General features: G+C 48.7%; 1 protein-coding gene across 1 annotated transcript in view; it reads left to right on the forward strand.

Annotated features, from left to right (window-relative positions):
- Positions 1 to 20,009, forward strand: part of nox5 (NADPH oxidase, EF-hand calcium binding domain 5) — a gene marked incomplete at both ends in the record, with an annotated part of 135,121 nt that overhangs the window by 36,586 nt on the left and 78,526 nt on the right. The window contains 2 exons of the mRNA XM_079251762.1: positions 19,143 to 19,293; positions 19,373 to 19,583. Of these exons, the coding sequence (XP_079107888.1) occupies positions 19,143 to 19,293; positions 19,373 to 19,583 (362 nt within the window). The remainder of the gene's footprint in view (positions 1 to 19,142; positions 19,294 to 19,372; positions 19,584 to 20,009) is intronic.

A 20,009-nucleotide genomic window follows, 5' to 3' on the forward strand; every position in this document is an offset into this window, starting at 1 on the left:
GTGACCCGATCACCATGTAACCAGATGATCATGTGACCCGACAGTCATGTGACCCGATCACCATGTAACCAAACGATCATGTGACCCGATCACCATGTAACCAGACGATCATGTGACCCGTCAGTCATGTGACCCTATCACCATGTAACCAGACGATCATGTGACCTGACAGTCATGTGACCCGGACACCATGTAACCAGATGATCATGTGACCTGATCACTATATAACCAGACGATCATATGACCCTACAGTCATGTGACCCAGACACCATGTAACCAGACGATCATGTGACCTGATCACCACGTAACCAGACGATCATGTAACCCGGTCACCATGTAACCAGACGATCGTTTGACCTGATCACCATGTAACCAGACGATCATATGACCCGACAGTCATGTGACCCAGACACCATGTAACCAGACGATCATGTGACCTGATCACCATGTAACCAGACGATCATGTGACCTGATCACCATGTAACCAGACGATCATGTGACCTGATCACCATGTAACCAGATGATCATGTAACCCGATCACCATGTGACCCGACAGTCATGTGACCCGATCACCATGTAACCAAACGATCATGTGACCCGATCACCATGTAACCAGACGATCATGTGACCCGTCAGTCATGTGACCCTATCACCATGTAACCAGACGATCATGTGACCTGACAGTCATGTGACCCGGACACCATGTAACCAGATGATCATGTGACCTGATCACTATATAACCAGACGATCATATGACCCTACAGTCATGTGACCCAGACACCATGTAACCAGACGATCATGTGACCTGATCACCACGTAACCAGACGATCATGTAACCCGGTCACCATGTAACCAGACGATCGTTTGACCTGATCACCATGTAACCAGACGATCATATGACCCGACAGTCATGTGACCCAGACACCATGTAACCAGACGATCATGTGACCTGATCACCATGTAACCAGACGATCATGTGACCTGATCACCATGTAACCAGACGATCATGTGACCTGATCACCATGTAACCAGATGATCATGTAACCCGATCACCATGTAACCAGACGATCATGTGACCCGATCACCATGTAACCAGACGATCATGGACCCGACAGTCATGTGACCCAATCTCCACGTAACCAGATGATCATGTGACCCGATCTCCATGTATCCAGACGATCATGTAACCCAATCACCATGTAACCAAACGATCATGTGAGCCAACAGTCATGTGACCCGGTAATCATGTAACCACAATCATGTCATCCGGTAACCATGTAACCAGACGATCATGTGACCCGACAGTCATGTGACCCGGTAATCATGTAACCAGACGATCATGTGACCTGATCACCATGTAACCAGACAATCATGTGATCCGAGAGTCATGTGACCCGGTCACCATGTAACCAGACGATCATTTGACCTGATCACCATGTAACCAGACGATCATGTGACCCGATCACCATGTAACCAGACAATCATGTGACCCGACAGTCATGTGACCCGATCACCATGTAACCAGACGATCATGTGACCCATCAGTCATGTGACCCGGACACCATGTAACCAGACGATCATTTGACCTGATCACCATGTAACCAGACGATCATATGACCCGACAGTCATGTGACCCAGACACCATGTAACCAGATGATCATGTGACCTGATCACCATGTAACCAGACAATCATGTGACCCAACAGTCATGTGACCCGGTCAGCATGTAACCAGACGATCATTTGACCTGATCACCATATAACCAGACGATTATATGACCCGACAGTCATATGACCCAGACACCATGTAACCAGACGATCATGTGACCCGGTCACCATGTAACCAGACGATCATGTGACTTGGTCACAATGTAACCAGACGATCATGTGACCTGATTACCATGAAACCAGACGATCATGTGACCCGGTCACCATGTAACCGGACGATCATGTGACCTGATCACCATGTAACCAGACGATCATGTGACCCGACAGTCATGTGACCCGGTCACCATGTAACCAGACGATCATGTGACCCGATCACCATGTAACCAGACGATCATGTGACCCGACAGTCATGTGACCCGCTCACCATGTAACCAGACGATCATGTGACCCGATCACCATGAACCAGACAATCATGTGACCCGATCACCATGTAACCAGATGATCATGTGACCCAATCACCATGAACCAGACAATCATGTGAACCGATCACCATGTAACCAGACGATCATATGACCCGACAGTCATGTGACCCAGACACCATGTAACCAGATGATCATGTGACCTGATCACCATGTAACCAGACAATCATGTGACCCAACAGTCATGTGACCCGGTCAGCATGTAACCAGACGATCATTTGACCTGATCACCATATAACCAGACGATTATATGACCCGACAGTCATATGACCCAGACACCATGTAACCAGACGATCATGTGACCCGTTCACCATGTAACCAGACGATCATGTGACTTGGTCACAATGTAACCAGACGATCATGTGACCTGATTACCATGAAACCAGACGATCATGTGACCCGGTCACCATGTAACCGGACGATCATGTGACCTGATCACCATGTAACCAGACGATCATGTGACCCGACAGTCATGTGACCCGGTCACCATGTAACCAGACGATCATGTGACCCGATCACCATGTAACCAGACGATCATGTGACCCGACAGTCATGTGACCCGCTCACCATGTAACCAGACGATCATGTGACCCGATCACCATGAACCAGACAATCATGTGACCCGATCACCATGTAACCAGATGATCATGTGACCCAATCACCATGAACCAGACAATCATGTGAACCGATCACCATGTAACCAGATGATCATGTGACCCGATCACCATGTAACCAGATAATCATGTGACCCGATCACCATGTAACCAGACGATCATGTGACCCGATCACAATGTAACCAGACGATCATGTGACCCGATCACCATGTAACCAGACGATCATGTGACCCGGTCACCATGTAACCAGACAATCATGTGACCCGATCACCATGTAACCAGACGATCATGTGATCCGATCACCATGTAACCAGATGATCATGTGACCCTATCACCATGTAACCAGACGATCATGTGACCCGACAGTCATGTGACCCAATCACCATGTAACCAGAGAATCATGTGACCCGACAGTCATGTGACCCGATCACCATGTAACCAGACGATCATGTGACCCGACAGTCATGTGACCCGCTCACCATGTAATCAGACGATCATGTGACCCGATCACCATGTAACCAGATGATCATGTGACCCTATCACCATGTAGGCAGACGATCATGTGACCCGACAGTCATGTGACCCAATCACCATGTAACCAGACGACCATGTGACCCGGACACCATGTAACCAGACAATCATGTGACCCGATCACCATGTAACCAGACGATCATGTGACCCGACAGTCATGTGACCCGCTCACCATGTAACCAGACGATCATGTGACCCGATCACCATGAACCAGACAATCATGTGACCCGATCACCATGTAACCAGATGATCATTTGACCCGATCACCATGAACCAGACAATCATGTGAACCGATCACCATGTAACCAGATGATCATGTGACCCGATCACCATGTAACCAGACGATCATGTGACCCGATCACCATGTAACCAGACGATCATGTGACCCGACAGTCGTGACCCGATCACCATGTAACCAGACGATCATGTGACCCGACAGTCATGTGACCCAATCACCACGTAACCAAATGATCATGTGACCCGATCTCCATGTATCCAGATGATCATGTGACCCAATCACCATGTAACCAAACGATCATGTGAGCCAACAGTCATGTGACCCGGTAATCATGTAACCACAATCATGTGATCCGGTAACCATGTAACCAGACGATCATGTGACCCGGACACCATGTAACCAGACGATCATTTGACCCGATCACCATGTAACCAGACGATCATGTGACCCGATCACCATGTAACCAGACGATCATGTGACCCGACAGTCATGTGACCCGATCACCATGTAACCAGACGATCATGTGACCCATCAGTCATGTGACCCGGACACCATGTAACCAGATGATCATGTGACCTGATCACCATGTAACCAGACGATCATGTGACACAATCACCATGTAACCAGACGATCATGTGACCCGATCACCATGTAACCAGACGATCATGTGACCCGACAGTCATGCGACCCGATCACCATGTAACCAGACGATCATGTGACCCGATCACCATGTAACCAGATGATCATGTGACCCGACAGTCATGTGACCCGATCACCATGTAACCAAACGAACATGTGACCCGATCACCATGTAACCAGACGATCATGTGACCCGTCAGTCATGTGACCCAATCACCACGTAACCAGACGATCATGTGACCTGACAGTCATGTGACCCGGACACCATGTAACCAGACGATCATGTGACCCGATCACCATGTAACCAGATGATCATGTGACCCGACAGTCATGTGACCCGATCACCATGTAACCAAACGATCATGTGACCCGATCACCATGTAACCAGACGATCATGTGACCCGTCAGTCATGTGACCCAATCACCATGTAACCAGACGATCATGTGACCTGACAGTCATGTGACCCGGACACCATGTAACCAGACGATCATGTGACCTGATCACCATGTAACCAGACGATCTTGTGACCCCACAGTCATGTGACCCGGTCATCATGTACCCAGACGATCATGTGACCCGATCACCATGTAACCAGACGATCATGTGACACAATCACCATGTAACCAGACAATCATGTGACCCGACAGTCATGTGACCCGATCACCATGTAACCAGACGATCATGTGACCCATCAGTCATGTGACCCGGACACCATGTAACCAGACGATCATTTGACCTGATCACCATGTAACCAGACGATCATATGACCCGACAGTCATGTGACCCAGACACCATGTAACCAGATGATCATGTGACCTGATCACCATGTAACCAGACAATCATGTGACCCAACAGTCATGTGACCCGGTCAGCATGTAACCAGACGATCATTTGACCTGATCACCATATAACCAGACGATTATATGACCCGACAGTCATATGACCCAGACACCATGTAACCAGACGATCATGTGACCCGGTCACCATGTAACCAGACGATCATGTGACTTGGTCACAATGTAACCAGACGATCATGTGACCTGATTACCATGAAACCAGACGATCATGTGACCCGGTCACCATGTAACCGGACGATCATGTGACCTGATCACCATGTAACCAGACGATCATGTGACCCGACAGTCATGTGACCCGGTCACCATGTAACCAGACGATCATGTGACCCGATCACCATGTAACCAGACGATCATGTGACCCGACAGTCATGTGACCCGCTCACCATGTAACCAGACGATCATGTGACCCGATCACCATGAACCAGACAATCATGTGACCCGATCACCATGTAACCAGATGATCATGTGACCCAATCACCATGAACCAGACAATCATGTGAACCGATCACCATGTAACCAGACGATCATATGACCCGACAGTCATGTGACCCAGACACCATGTAACCAGATGATCATGTGACCTGATCACCATGTAACCAGACAATCATGTGACCCAACAGTCATGTGACCCGGTCAGCATGTAACCAGACGATCATTTGACCTGATCACCATATAACCAGACGATTATATGACCCGACAGTCATATGACCCAGACACCATGTAACCAGACGATCATGTGACCCGTTCACCATGTAACCAGACGATCATGTGACTTGGTCACAATGTAACCAGACGATCATGTGACCTGATTACCATGAAACCAGACGATCATGTGACCCGGTCACCATGTAACCGGACGATCATGTGACCTGATCACCATGTAACCAGACGATCATGTGACCCGACAGTCATGTGACCCGGTCACCATGTAACCAGACGATCATGTGACCCGATCACCATGTAACCAGACGATCATGTGACCCGACAGTCATGTGACCCGCTCACCATGTAACCAGACGATCATGTGACCCGATCACCATGAACCAGACAATCATGTGACCCGATCACCATGTAACCAGATGATCATGTGACCCAATCACCATGAACCAGACAATCATGTGAACCGATCACCATGTAACCAGATGATCATGTGACCCGATCACCATGTAACCAGATAATCATGTGACCCGATCACCATGTAACCAGACGATCATGTGACCCGATCACAATGTAACCAGACGATCATGTGACCCGATCACCATGTAACCAGACGATCATGTGACCCGGTCACCATGTAACCAGACAATCATGTGACCCGATCACCATGTAACCAGACGATCATGTGATCCGATCACCATGTAACCAGATGATCATGTGACCCTATCACCATGTAACCAGACGATCATGTGACCCGACAGTCATGTGACCCAATCACCATGTAACCAGAGAATCATGTGACCCGACAGTCATGTGACCCGATCACCATGTAACCAGACGATCATGTGACCCGACAGTCATGTGACCCGCTCACCATGTAATCAGACGATCATGTGACCCGATCACCATGTAACCAGATGATCATGTGACCCTATCACCATGTAGGCAGACGATCATGTGACCCGACAGTCATGTGACCCAATCACCATGTAACCAGACGACCATGTGACCCGGACACCATGTAACCAGACAATCATGTGACCCGATCACCATGTAACCAGACGATCATGTGACCCGACAGTCATGTGACCCGCTCACCATGTAACCAGACGATCATGTGACCCGATCACCATGAACCAGACAATCATGTGACCCGATCACCATGTAACCAGATGATCATTTGACCCGATCACCATGAACCAGACAATCATGTGAACCGATCACCATGTAACCAGATGATCATGTGACCCGATCACCATGTAACCAGACGATCATGTGACCCGATCACCATGTAACCAGACGATCATGTGACCCGACAGTCGTGACCCGATCACCATGTAACCAGACGATCATGTGACCCGACAGTCATGTGACCCAATCACCACGTAACCAAATGATCATGTGACCCGATCTCCATGTATCCAGATGATCATGTGACCCAATCACCATGTAACCAAACGATCATGTGAGCCAACAGTCATGTGACCCGGTAATCATGTAACCACAATCATGTGATCCGGTAACCATGTAACCAGACGATCATGTGACCCGGACACCATGTAACCAGACGATCATTTGACCCGATCACCATGTAACCAGACGATCATGTGACCCGATCACCATGTAACCAGACGATCATGTGACCCGACAGTCATGTGACCCGATCACCATGTAACCAGACGATCATGTGACCCATCAGTCATGTGACCCGGACACCATGTAACCAGATGATCATGTGACCTGATCACCATGTAACCAGACGATCATGTGACACAATCACCATGTAACCAGACGATCATGTGACCCGATCACCATGTAACCAGACGATCATGTGACCCGACAGTCATGCGACCCGATCACCATGTAACCAGACGATCATGTGACCCGATCACCATGTAACCAGATGATCATGTGACCCGACAGTCATGTGACCCGATCACCATGTAACCAAACGAACATGTGACCCGATCACCATGTAACCAGACGATCATGTGACCCGTCAGTCATGTGACCCAATCACCACGTAACCAGACGATCATGTGACCTGACAGTCATGTGACCCGGACACCATGTAACCAGACGATCATGTGACCCGATCACCATGTAACCAGATGATCATGTGACCCGACAGTCATGTGACCCGATCACCATGTAACCAAACGATCATGTGACCCGATCACCATGTAACCAGACGATCATGTGACCCGTCAGTCATGTGACCCAATCACCATGTAACCAGACGATCATGTGACCTGACAGTCATGTGACCCGGACACCATGTAACCAGACGATCATGTGACCTGATCACCATGTAACCAGACGATCTTGTGACCCCACAGTCATGTGACCCGGTCATCATGTACCCAGACGATCATGTGACCCGATCACCATGTAACCAGACGATCATGTGACACAATCACCATGTAACCAGACGATCATGTGACCCGATCACCATGTAATCAGACGATCATGTGACCCGACAGTCATGCGACCCGATCACCATGTAACCAGACGATCATGTGACCCGATCACCATGTAACCAGATGATCATGTGACCCGACAGTCATGTGACCCGATCACCATGTAACCAAACGATCATGTGACCCGATCACCAAGTAACCAGACGATCATGTGACCCGTCAGTCATGTGACCCTATCACCATGTAACCAGACGATCATGTGACCTGACAGTCATGTGACCCGGACACCATGTAACCAGATGATCATGTGACCTGATCACTATATAACCAGACGATCATATGACCCGACAGTCATGTGACCCAGACACCATGTAACCAGACGATCATGTGACCTGATCACCACGTAACCAGACGATCATGTGACCCGGTCACCATGTAACCAGACGATCATATGACCCGACAGTCATGTGACCCAGACACCATGTAACCAGACGATCATGTGACCTGATCACCATGTAACCAGACGATCATGTGACCTGATCACCATGTAACCAGACGATCATGTGACCTGATCACCATGTAACCAGATGATCATGTAACCCGATCACCATGTAACCAGACGATCATGTGACCCGATCACCATGTAACCAGACGATCATGGACCCGACAGTCATGTGACCCAATCACCACGTAACCAGATGATCATGTGACCCGATCTCCATGTATCCAGACGATCATGTAACCCAATCACCATGTAACCAAACGATCATGTGAGCCAACAGTCATGTGACCCGGTAATCATGTAACCACAATCATGTCATCCGGTAACCATGTAACCAGACGATCATGTGACCCGACAGTCATGTGACCCGGTAATCATGTAACCAGACGATCATGTGACCTGATCACCATGTAACCAGACAATCATGTGATCCGAGAGTCATGTGACCCGGTCACCATGTAACCAGACGATCATTTGACCTGATCACCATGTAACCAGATGATCATTTGACCCGATCACCATGAACCAGACAATCATGTGAACCGATCACCATGTAACCAGATGATCATGTGACCCGATCACCATGTAACCAGACGATCATGTGACCCGATCACCATGGAACCAGACGATCATGTGACCCGACAGTCGTGACCCGATCACCATGTAACCAGACGATCTTGTGACCCCACAGTCATGTGACCCGGTCACCATGTACCCAGACGATCATGTGACCCGATCACCATGTAACCAGACGATCATGTGACCCGACAGTCATGTGACCCAATCACCACGTAACCAAATGATCATGTGACCCGATCTCCATGTATCCAGATGATCATGTGACCCAATCACCATGTAACCAAACGATCATGTGAGCCAACAGTCATGTGACCCGGTAATCATGTAACCACAATCATGTGATCCGGTAACCATGTAACCAGACGATCATGTGACCCGGACACCATGTAACCAGACGATCATTTGACCCGATCACCATGTAACCAGACGATCATGTGACCCGATCACCATGTAACCAGACGATCATGTGACCCGACAGTCATGTGACCCGATCACCATGTAACCAGACGATCATGTGACCCATCAGTCATGTGACCCGGACACCATGTAACCAGATGATCATGTGACCTGATCACCATGTAACCAGACGATCATGTGACACAATCACCATGTAACCAGACGATCATGTGACCCGATCACCATGTAACCAGACGATCATGTGACACAATCACCATGTAACCAGACGATCATGTGACCCGATCACCATGTAACCAGACGATCATGTGACCCGACAGTCATGCGACCCGATCACCATGTAACCAGACGATCATGTGACCCGATCACCATGTAACCAGATGATCATGTGACCCGACAGTCATGTGACCCGATCACCATGTAACCAAACGATCATGTGACCCGATCACCAAGTAACCAGACGATCATGTGACCCGTCAGTCATGTGACCCTATCACCATGTAACCAGACGATCATGTGACCTGACAGTCATGTGACCCGGACACCATGTAACCAGATGATCATGTGACCTGATCACTATATAACCAGACGATCATATGACCCGACAGTCATGTGACCCAGACACCATGTAACCAGACGATCATTTGACCTGATCACCACGTAACCAGACGATCATGTGACCCGGTCACCATGTAACCAGACGATCGTTTGACATGATCACCATGTAACCAGACGATCATATGACCCGACAGTCATGTGACCCAGACACCATGTAACCAGACGATCATGTGACCTGATCACCATGTAACCAGACGATCATGTGACCTGATCACCATGTAACCAGACGATCATGTGACCTGATCACCATGTAACCAGATGATCATGTAACCCGATCACCATGTAACCAGACGATCATGTGACCCGATCACCATGTAACCAGACGATCATGGACCCGACAGTCATGTGACCCAATCACCACGTAACCAGATGATCATGTGACCCGATCTCCATGTATCCAGACGATCATGTAACCCAATCACCATGTAACCAAACGATCATGTGAGCCAACAGTCATGTGACCCGGTAATCATGTAACCACAATCATGTCATCCGGTAACCATGTAACCAGACGATCATGTGACCCGACAGTCATGTGACCCGGTAATCATGTAACCAGACGATCATGTGACCTGATCACCATGTAACCAGACAATCATGTGATCCGAGAGTCATGTGACCCGGTCACCATGTAACCAGACGATCATTTGACCTGATCACCATGTAACCAGATGATCATTTGACCCGATCACCATGAACCAGACAATCATGTGAACCGATCACCATGTAACCAGATGATCATGTGACCCGATCACCATGTAACCAGACGATCATGTGACCCGATCACCATGGAACCAGACGATCATGTGACCCGACAGTCGTGACCCGATCACCATGTAACCAGACGATCTTGTGACCCCACAGTCATGTGACCCGGTCACCATGTACCCAGACGATCATGTGACCCGATCACCATGTAACCAGACGATCATGTGACCCGACAGTCATGTGACCCAATCACCACGTAACCAAATGATCATGTGACCCGATCTCCATGTATCCAGATGATCATGTGACCCAATCACCATGTAACCAAACGATCATGTGAGCCAACAGTCATGTGACCCGGTAATCATGTAACCACAATCATGTGATCCGGTAACCATGTAACCAGACGATCATGTGACCCGGACACCATGTAACCAGACGATCATTTGACCCGATCACCATGTAACCAGACGATCATGTGACCCGATCACCATGTAACCAGACGATCATGTGACCCGACAGTCATGTGACCCGATCACCATGTAACCAGACGATCATGTGACCCATCAGTCATGTGACCCGGACACCATGTAACCAGATGATCATGTGACCTGATCACCATGTAACCAGACGATCATGTGACACAATCACCATGTAACCAGACGATCATGTGACCCGATCACCATGTAACCAGACGATCATGTGACCCGACAGTCATGCGACCCGATCACCATGTAACCAGACGATCATGTGACCCGATCACCATGTAACCAGATGATCATGTGACCCGACAGTCATGTGACCCGATCACCATGTAACCAAACGATCATGTGACCCGATCACCATGTAACCAGACGATCATGTGACCCGTCAGTCATGTGACCCAATCACCACGTAACCAGACGATCATGTGACCTGACAGTCATGTGACCCGGACACCATGTAACCAGACGATCATGTGACCCGATCACCATGTAACCAGATGATCATGTGACCCGACAGTCATGTGACCCGATCACCATGTAACCAAACGATCATGTGACCCGATCACCATGTAACCAGACGATCATGTGACCCGTCAGTCATGTGACCCAATCACCACGTAACCAGATGATCATGTGACCCGACAGTCATGTGACCCGGACACCATGTAACCAAACGATCATGTGACCCAATCACCATGTAACCAGACGATCATGTGACCTGACAGTCATGTGACCCGGACACCATGTAACCAGACGATCATGTGACCTGATCACCATGTAACCAGACGATCTTGTGACCCCACAGTCATGTGACCCGGTCATCATGTACCCAGACGATCATGTGACACGATCACCATGTAACCAGACGATCATGTGACACAATCACCATGTAACCAGACGATCATGTGACCCGATCACCATGTAACCAGACGATCATGTGACCCGACAGTCATGCGACCCGATCACCATGTAACCAGACGATCATGTGACCCGATCACCATGTAACCAGATGATCATGTGACCCGACAATCATGTGACCCGATCACCATGTAACCAAACGATCATGTGACCCGATCACCAAGTAACCAGACGATCATGTGACCCGTCAGTCATGTGACCCGGTCACCATGTAACCAGACGATCATTTGACCTGATCACCATGTAACCAGATGATCATTTGACCCGATCACCATGAACCAGACAATCATGTGAACCGATCACCATGTAACCAGATGATCATGTGACCCGATCACCATGTAACCAGACGATCATGTGACCCGATCACCATGGAACCAGACGATCATGTGACCCGACAGTCGTGACCCGATCACCATGTAACCAGACGATCTTGTGACCCCACAGTCATGTGACCCGGTCACCATGTACCCAGACGATCATGTGACCCGATCACCATGTAACCAGACGATCATGTGACCCGACAGTCATGTGACCCAATCACCACGTAACCAAATGATCATGTGACCCGATCTCCATGTATCCAGATGATCATGTGACCCAATCACCATGTAACCAAACGATCATGTGAGCCAACAGTCATGTGACCCGGTAATCATGTAACCACAATCATGTGATCCGGTAACCATGTAACCAGACGATCATGTGACCCGGACACCATGTAACCAGACGATCATTTGACCCGATCACCATGTAACCAGACGATCATGTGACCCGATCACCATGTAACCAGACGATCATGTGACCCGACAGTCATGTGACCCGATCACCATGTAACCAGACGATCATGTGACCCATCAGTCATGTGACCCGGATACCATGTAACCAGATGATCATGTGACCTGATCACCATGTAACCAGACGATCATGTGACACAATCACCATGTAACCAGACGATCATGTGACCCGATCACCATGTAACCAGACGATCATGTGACCCGACAGTCATGCGACCCGATCACCATGTAACCAGACGATCATGTGACCCGATCACCATGTAACCAGATGATCATGTGACCCGACAGTCATGTGACCCGATCACCATGTAACCAAACGATCATGTGACCCGATCACCATGTAACCAGATGATCATGTCACCCGTCAGTCATGTGACCCAATCACCACGTAACCAGACGATCATGTGACCTGACAGTCATGTGACCCGGACACCATGTAACCAGACGATCATGTGACCCGATCACCATGTAACCAGATGATCATGTGACCCGACAGTCATGTGACCCGATCACCATGTAACCAAACGATCATGTGACCCGATCACCATGTAACCAGACGATCATGTGACCCGTCAGTCATGTGACCCAATCACCACGTAACCAGATGATCATGTGACCCGACAGTCATGTGACCCAGACACCATGTAACCAAACGATCATGTGACCCAATCACCATGTAACCAGACGATCATGTGACCTGACAGTCATGTGACCCGGACACCATGTAACCAGACGATCATGTGACCTGATCACCATGTAACCAGACGATCTTGTGACCCCACAGTCATGTGACCCGGTCATCATGTACCCAGACGATCATGTGACCCGATCACCATGTAACCAGACGATCATGTGACACAATCACCATGTAACCAGACGATCATGTGACCCGATCACCATGTAACCAGACGATCATGTGACCCGACAGTCATGCGACCCGATCACCATGTAACCAGACGATCATGTGACCCGATCACCATGTAACCAGATGATCATGTGACCCGACAGTCATGTGACCCGATCACCATGTAACCAAACGATCATGTGACCCGATCACCAAGTAACCAGACGATCATGTGACCCGTCAGTCATGTGACCCTATCACCATGTAACCAGACGATCATGTGACCTGACAGTCATGTGACCCGGACACCATGTAACCAGATGATCATGTGACCTGATCACTATATAACCAGACGATCATATGACCCGACAGTCATGTGACCCAGACACCATGTAACCAGACGATCATGTGACCTGATCACCACGTAACCAGACGATCATGTGACCCGGTCACCATGTAACCAGACGATCGTTTGACCTGATCACCATGTAACCAGACGATCATATGACCCGACAGTCATGTGACCCAGACACCATGTAACCAGACGATCATGTGACCTGATCACCATGTAACCAGACGATCATGTGACCTGATCACCATGTAACCAGATGATCATGTAACCCGATCACCATGTAACCAGACGATCATGTGACCCGATCACCATGTAACCAGACGATCATGGACCCGACAGTCATGTGACCCAATCACCACGTAACCAGATGATCATGTGACCCGATCTCCATGTATCCAGACGATCATGTAACCCAATCACCATGTAACCAAACGATCATGTGAGCCAACAGTCATGTGACCCGGTAATCATGTAACCACAATCATGTCATCCGGTAACCATGTAACCAGACGATCATGTGACCCGACAGTCATGTGACCCGGTAATCATGTAACCAGACGATCATGTGACCTGATCACCATGTAACCAGACAATCATGTGATCCGAGAGTCATGTGACCCGGTCACCATGTAACCAGACGATCATTTGACCTGATCACCATGTAACCAGACGATCATGTGACCCGATCACCATGTAACCAGACAATCATGTGACCCGACAGTCATGTGACCCGATCACCATGTAACCAGACGATCATGTGACCCATCAGTCATGTGACCCGGACACCATGTAACCAGACGATCATTTGACCTGATCACCATGTAACCAGACGATCATATGACCCGACAGTCATGTGACCCAGACACCATGTAACCAGATGATCATGTGACCTGATCACCATGTAACCAGACAATCATGTGACCCAACAGTCATGTGACCCGGTCAGCATGTAACCAGACGATCATTTGACCTGATCACCATATAACCAGACGATTATATGACCCGACAGTCATATGACCCAGACACCATGTAACCAGACGATCATGTGACCCGGTCACCATGTAACCAGACGATCATGTGACTTGGTCACAATGTAACCAGACGATCATGTGACCTGATTACCATGAAACCAGACGATCATGTGACCCGGTCACCATGTAACCGGACGATCATGTGACCTAATCACCATGTAACCAGACGATCATGTGACCCGACAGTCATGTGACCCGGTCACCATGTAACCAGACGATCATGTGACCCGATCACCATGTAACCAGACGATCATGTGACCCGACAGTCATGTGACCCGCTCACCATGTAACCAGACGATCATGTGACCCGATCACCATGAACCAGACAATCATGTGACCCGATCACCATGTAACCAGATGATCATGTGACCCAATCACCATGAACCAGACAATCATGTGAACCGATCACCATGTAACCAGATGATCATGTGACCCGATCACCATGTAACCAGATGATCATGTGACCCGATCACCATGTAACCAGACGATCATGTGACCCGATCACAATGTAACCAGACGATCATGTGACCCGATCACCATGTAACCAGACGATCATGTGACCCGGTCACCATGTAACCAGACAATCATGTGACCCGATCACCATGTAACCAGACGATCATGTGATCCGATCACCATGTAACCAGATGATCATGTGACCCTATCACCATGTAACCAGACGATCATGTGACCCGACAGTCATGTGACCCAATCACCATGTAACCAGAGAATCATGTGACCCGACAGTCATGTGACCCGATCACCATGTAACCAGACGATCATGTGACCCGACAGTCATGTGACCCGCTCACCATGTAACCAGACGATCATGTGACCCGATCACCATGAACCAGACAATCATGTGACCCGATCACCATGTAACCAGATGATCATGTGACCCGATCACCATGAACCAGACAATCATGTGACCCGATCACCATGTAACCAGACAATCATGTGACCCGACAGTCATGTGACCTGATCACCATGTAACCAGAGAATCATGTGACCCGACAGTCATGTGACCCGATCACCATGTAACCAGATGATCATGTGACCCAATCACCATGTAACCAGACGATCATGTGACCCGATCACCATGTAACCAGATGATCATGTGATCCGATCACCATGTAACCAGATGATCATGTGACCCGATCACCATGTAACCAGACAATCATGTGACCCGACAGTCATGTGACCCAATCACCATGTAACCAGACGATCATGTGACCCGACAGTCATGTGACCCGGTCACCATGTAACCAGACGATCATGTGACCCGATCACCATGTAACCAGACGATCATGTGACCCGACAGTCATGTGACCCGCTCACCATGTAACCAGACGATCATGTGACCCGATCACCATGAACCAGACAATCATGTGACCCGATCACCATGTAACCAGATGATCATGTGACCCGATCACCATGAACCAGACAATCATGTGAACCGATCACCATGTAACCAGATGATCATGTGACCCGATCACCATGTAACCAGATGATCATGTGACCCGATCACCATGTAACCAGACGATCATGTGACCCGATCACAATGTAACCAGACGATCATGTGACCCGATCACCATGTAACCAGACGATCATGTGACCCGGTCACCATGTAACCAGACGATCATGTGACCCGATCACCATGTAACCAGACGATCATGTGATCCGATCACCATGTAACCAGATGATCATGTGACCCTATCACCATGTAACCAGACGATCATGTGACCCGACAGTCATGTGACCCAATCACCATGTAACCAGACGACCATGTGACCCGGACACCATGTAACCAGACAATCATGTGACCCGATCACCATGTAACCAGACGATCATGTGACCCGACAGTCATGTGACCCGCTCACCATGTAACCAGACAATCATGTGACCCGATCACCATGAACCAGACAATCATGTGACCCGATCACCATGTAACCAGATGATCATGTGACCCGATCACCATGAACCAGACAATCATGTGAACCGATCACCATGTAACCAGATGATCATGTGACCCGACAGTCATGCGACCCGATCACCATGTAACCAGACGATCATGTGACCCGATGACCATGTAACCACATGATCATGTGACCCGATCACCATGTAACCAGACGATCATGTGACCCGATCACCATGTAACCAGACGATCATGTGAGCCCACAGTCATGTGACCCGATCACCATGTAACCAGACGATCTTGTGACCCCACAGTCATGTGACCCGGTCATCATGTACCCAGACGATCATGTGACCCGATCACCATGTAACCAGACGATCATGTGACCCGACAGTCATGTGACCCAATCACCACGTAACCAAATGATCATGTGAGCCAACAGTCATGTGACCCGGTAATCATGTAACCACAATCATGTGATCCGGTAACCATGTAACCAGACGATCATGTGACCCGACAGTCATGTGACCCGGACACCATGTAACCAGACGATCATTTGACCTGATCACCATGTAACCAGACGATCATGTGACCCGATCACCATGTAACCAGACGATCATGTGACCCGACAGTCATGTGACCCGATCACCATGTAACCAGACGATCATGTGACCCATCAGTCATGTGACCCGGACACCATGTAACCAGACGATCATGTGACCCGACAGTCATGTGACCCAATGACCACGTAACCAAATGATCATGTGAGCCAACAGTCATGTGACCCGGTAATCATGTAACCACAATCATGTGATCCGGTAACCATGTAACCAGACGATCATGTGACCCGACAGTCATGTGACCCGGACACCATGTAACCAGACGATCATTTGACCTGATCACCATGTAACCAGACGATCATGTGACCCGATCACCATGTAACCAGACGATCATGTGACCCGACAGTCATGTGACCCGATCACCATGTAACCAGACGATCATGTGACCCATCAGTCATGTGACCCGGACACCATGTAACCAGACGATCATGTGACCTGATCACCATGTGACCAGACGATCTTGTGACCCCACAGTCATGTGACCCGGTCATCATGTACCCAGACGATCATGTGACCCGATCACCATGTAACCAGACGATCATGTGACACAATCACCATGTAACCAGACGATCATGTGACCCGATCACCATGTAACCAGATGATCATGTGACCCGACAGTCATGTGACCCGATCACCATGTAACCAAACGATCATGTGACCCGATCACCATGTAACCAGACGATCATGTGACCCGTCAGTCATATGACCCAATCACCATGTAACCAGACGATCATGTGACCTGACAGTCATGTGACCCGGACACCATGTAACCAGACGATCATGTGACCTGATCACCATGTAACCATACGATCATGTGACCCGACAGTCATGTGACCCGAACACCATGTAACCAGACGATCATGTGACCCATCAGTCATGTGACCCGGACACCATGTAACCAGACGATCATTTGACCTGATCACCATGTAACCAGACGATCATATGACCCGACAGTCATGTGACCCAGACACCATGTAACCAGATGATCATGTGACCTGATCACCACGTAACCAGACGATCATGTGACCTGATCACCACGTAACCAGACGATCATGTGACCTGATCACCATGTAACCAGACGATCATGTGACCTGATCACCACGTAACCAGATGATCATGTCACCATGTAACCAGACAATCATGTGACCTGATCACTATGTAACGAGACGATCAAGTGACCGGACAATGTGAAAGTTCCATCTTTCTTTCAATCAGCTGATTCTGCAGCTGGATCCTGTCTGAACATGAGATTTTTGTATGCAGTCGTTCTTTGCCGAGCGGTTCTTTGCTCTCTTCGACTCTGACGGCAGTGGATCCATCAGTCTGGACGAGTTGTTCAAAGCTCTGGACCTCCTGATCCACGGCAATGAGACCGACAAGCTCCACTTCCTGTTCCAGGTTTATGACGTGGATGGTGAGTTGACACACGGTAGAGTTGTTCTGGTTCTCTGGACTCAGGTTGGATTCATTTTACTGGTTGTTTCTGCCAACAGGAAGTGGCTCTATCGATACAGACGAGCTCAAAACAGTTCTGAAGTCATGTCTGCATGAGAGCGCCATCTCTCTGCCAGAGGAGAAACTGGACGACTTAACACTGGCACTGTTCGAGTCTGCAGACAGAGACAATAGCGGATCCATCACCTTCGAGGAGCTCAAAGCTGAGTTGGAGAATTTCCCGGAGGTGATGGAGAACCTCACTATCAGGTGAGCCATGAGGAACCTGGAGGAGGACCGGATCCACACCTGGTCCTGGTTTTATTTTGTGTTGTACCAACTCACTGAAACAGATATAAAAACCACGTTCATTTAACTTTACTCCTATTCATCATATTTACATCTAGATAAAACCAGTTTATCAACAGAAACAAGCGAAGAAACAAAATCAGGTTTTTATGTCTCCAAGACATCTTTGTAAGGTGACAAGTGGAGTGGTTTCATCCCACTTCATGGAAACATCTGGCTAGAATATCATCACTGTGGAAAGTACAGAACCCTGAGGACTCCATGACTTCCTCTGGAGTTTGAGGAAAACTCAGGATTTCCCAGAACAAACTGGAATCCGTCACATAATTATGACTTAAACCAGCCTGATCCGGTTCCTTTACTTCCTGTAACATGTTCCAGCATCTG

The sequence above is a fragment of the Telmatherina bonti genome, assembly GCF_933228915.1.
Source record: "Telmatherina bonti genome assembly, chromosome: 2".
NCBI lineage: Eukaryota > Metazoa > Chordata > Actinopteri > Atheriniformes > Telmatherinidae > Telmatherina > Telmatherina bonti.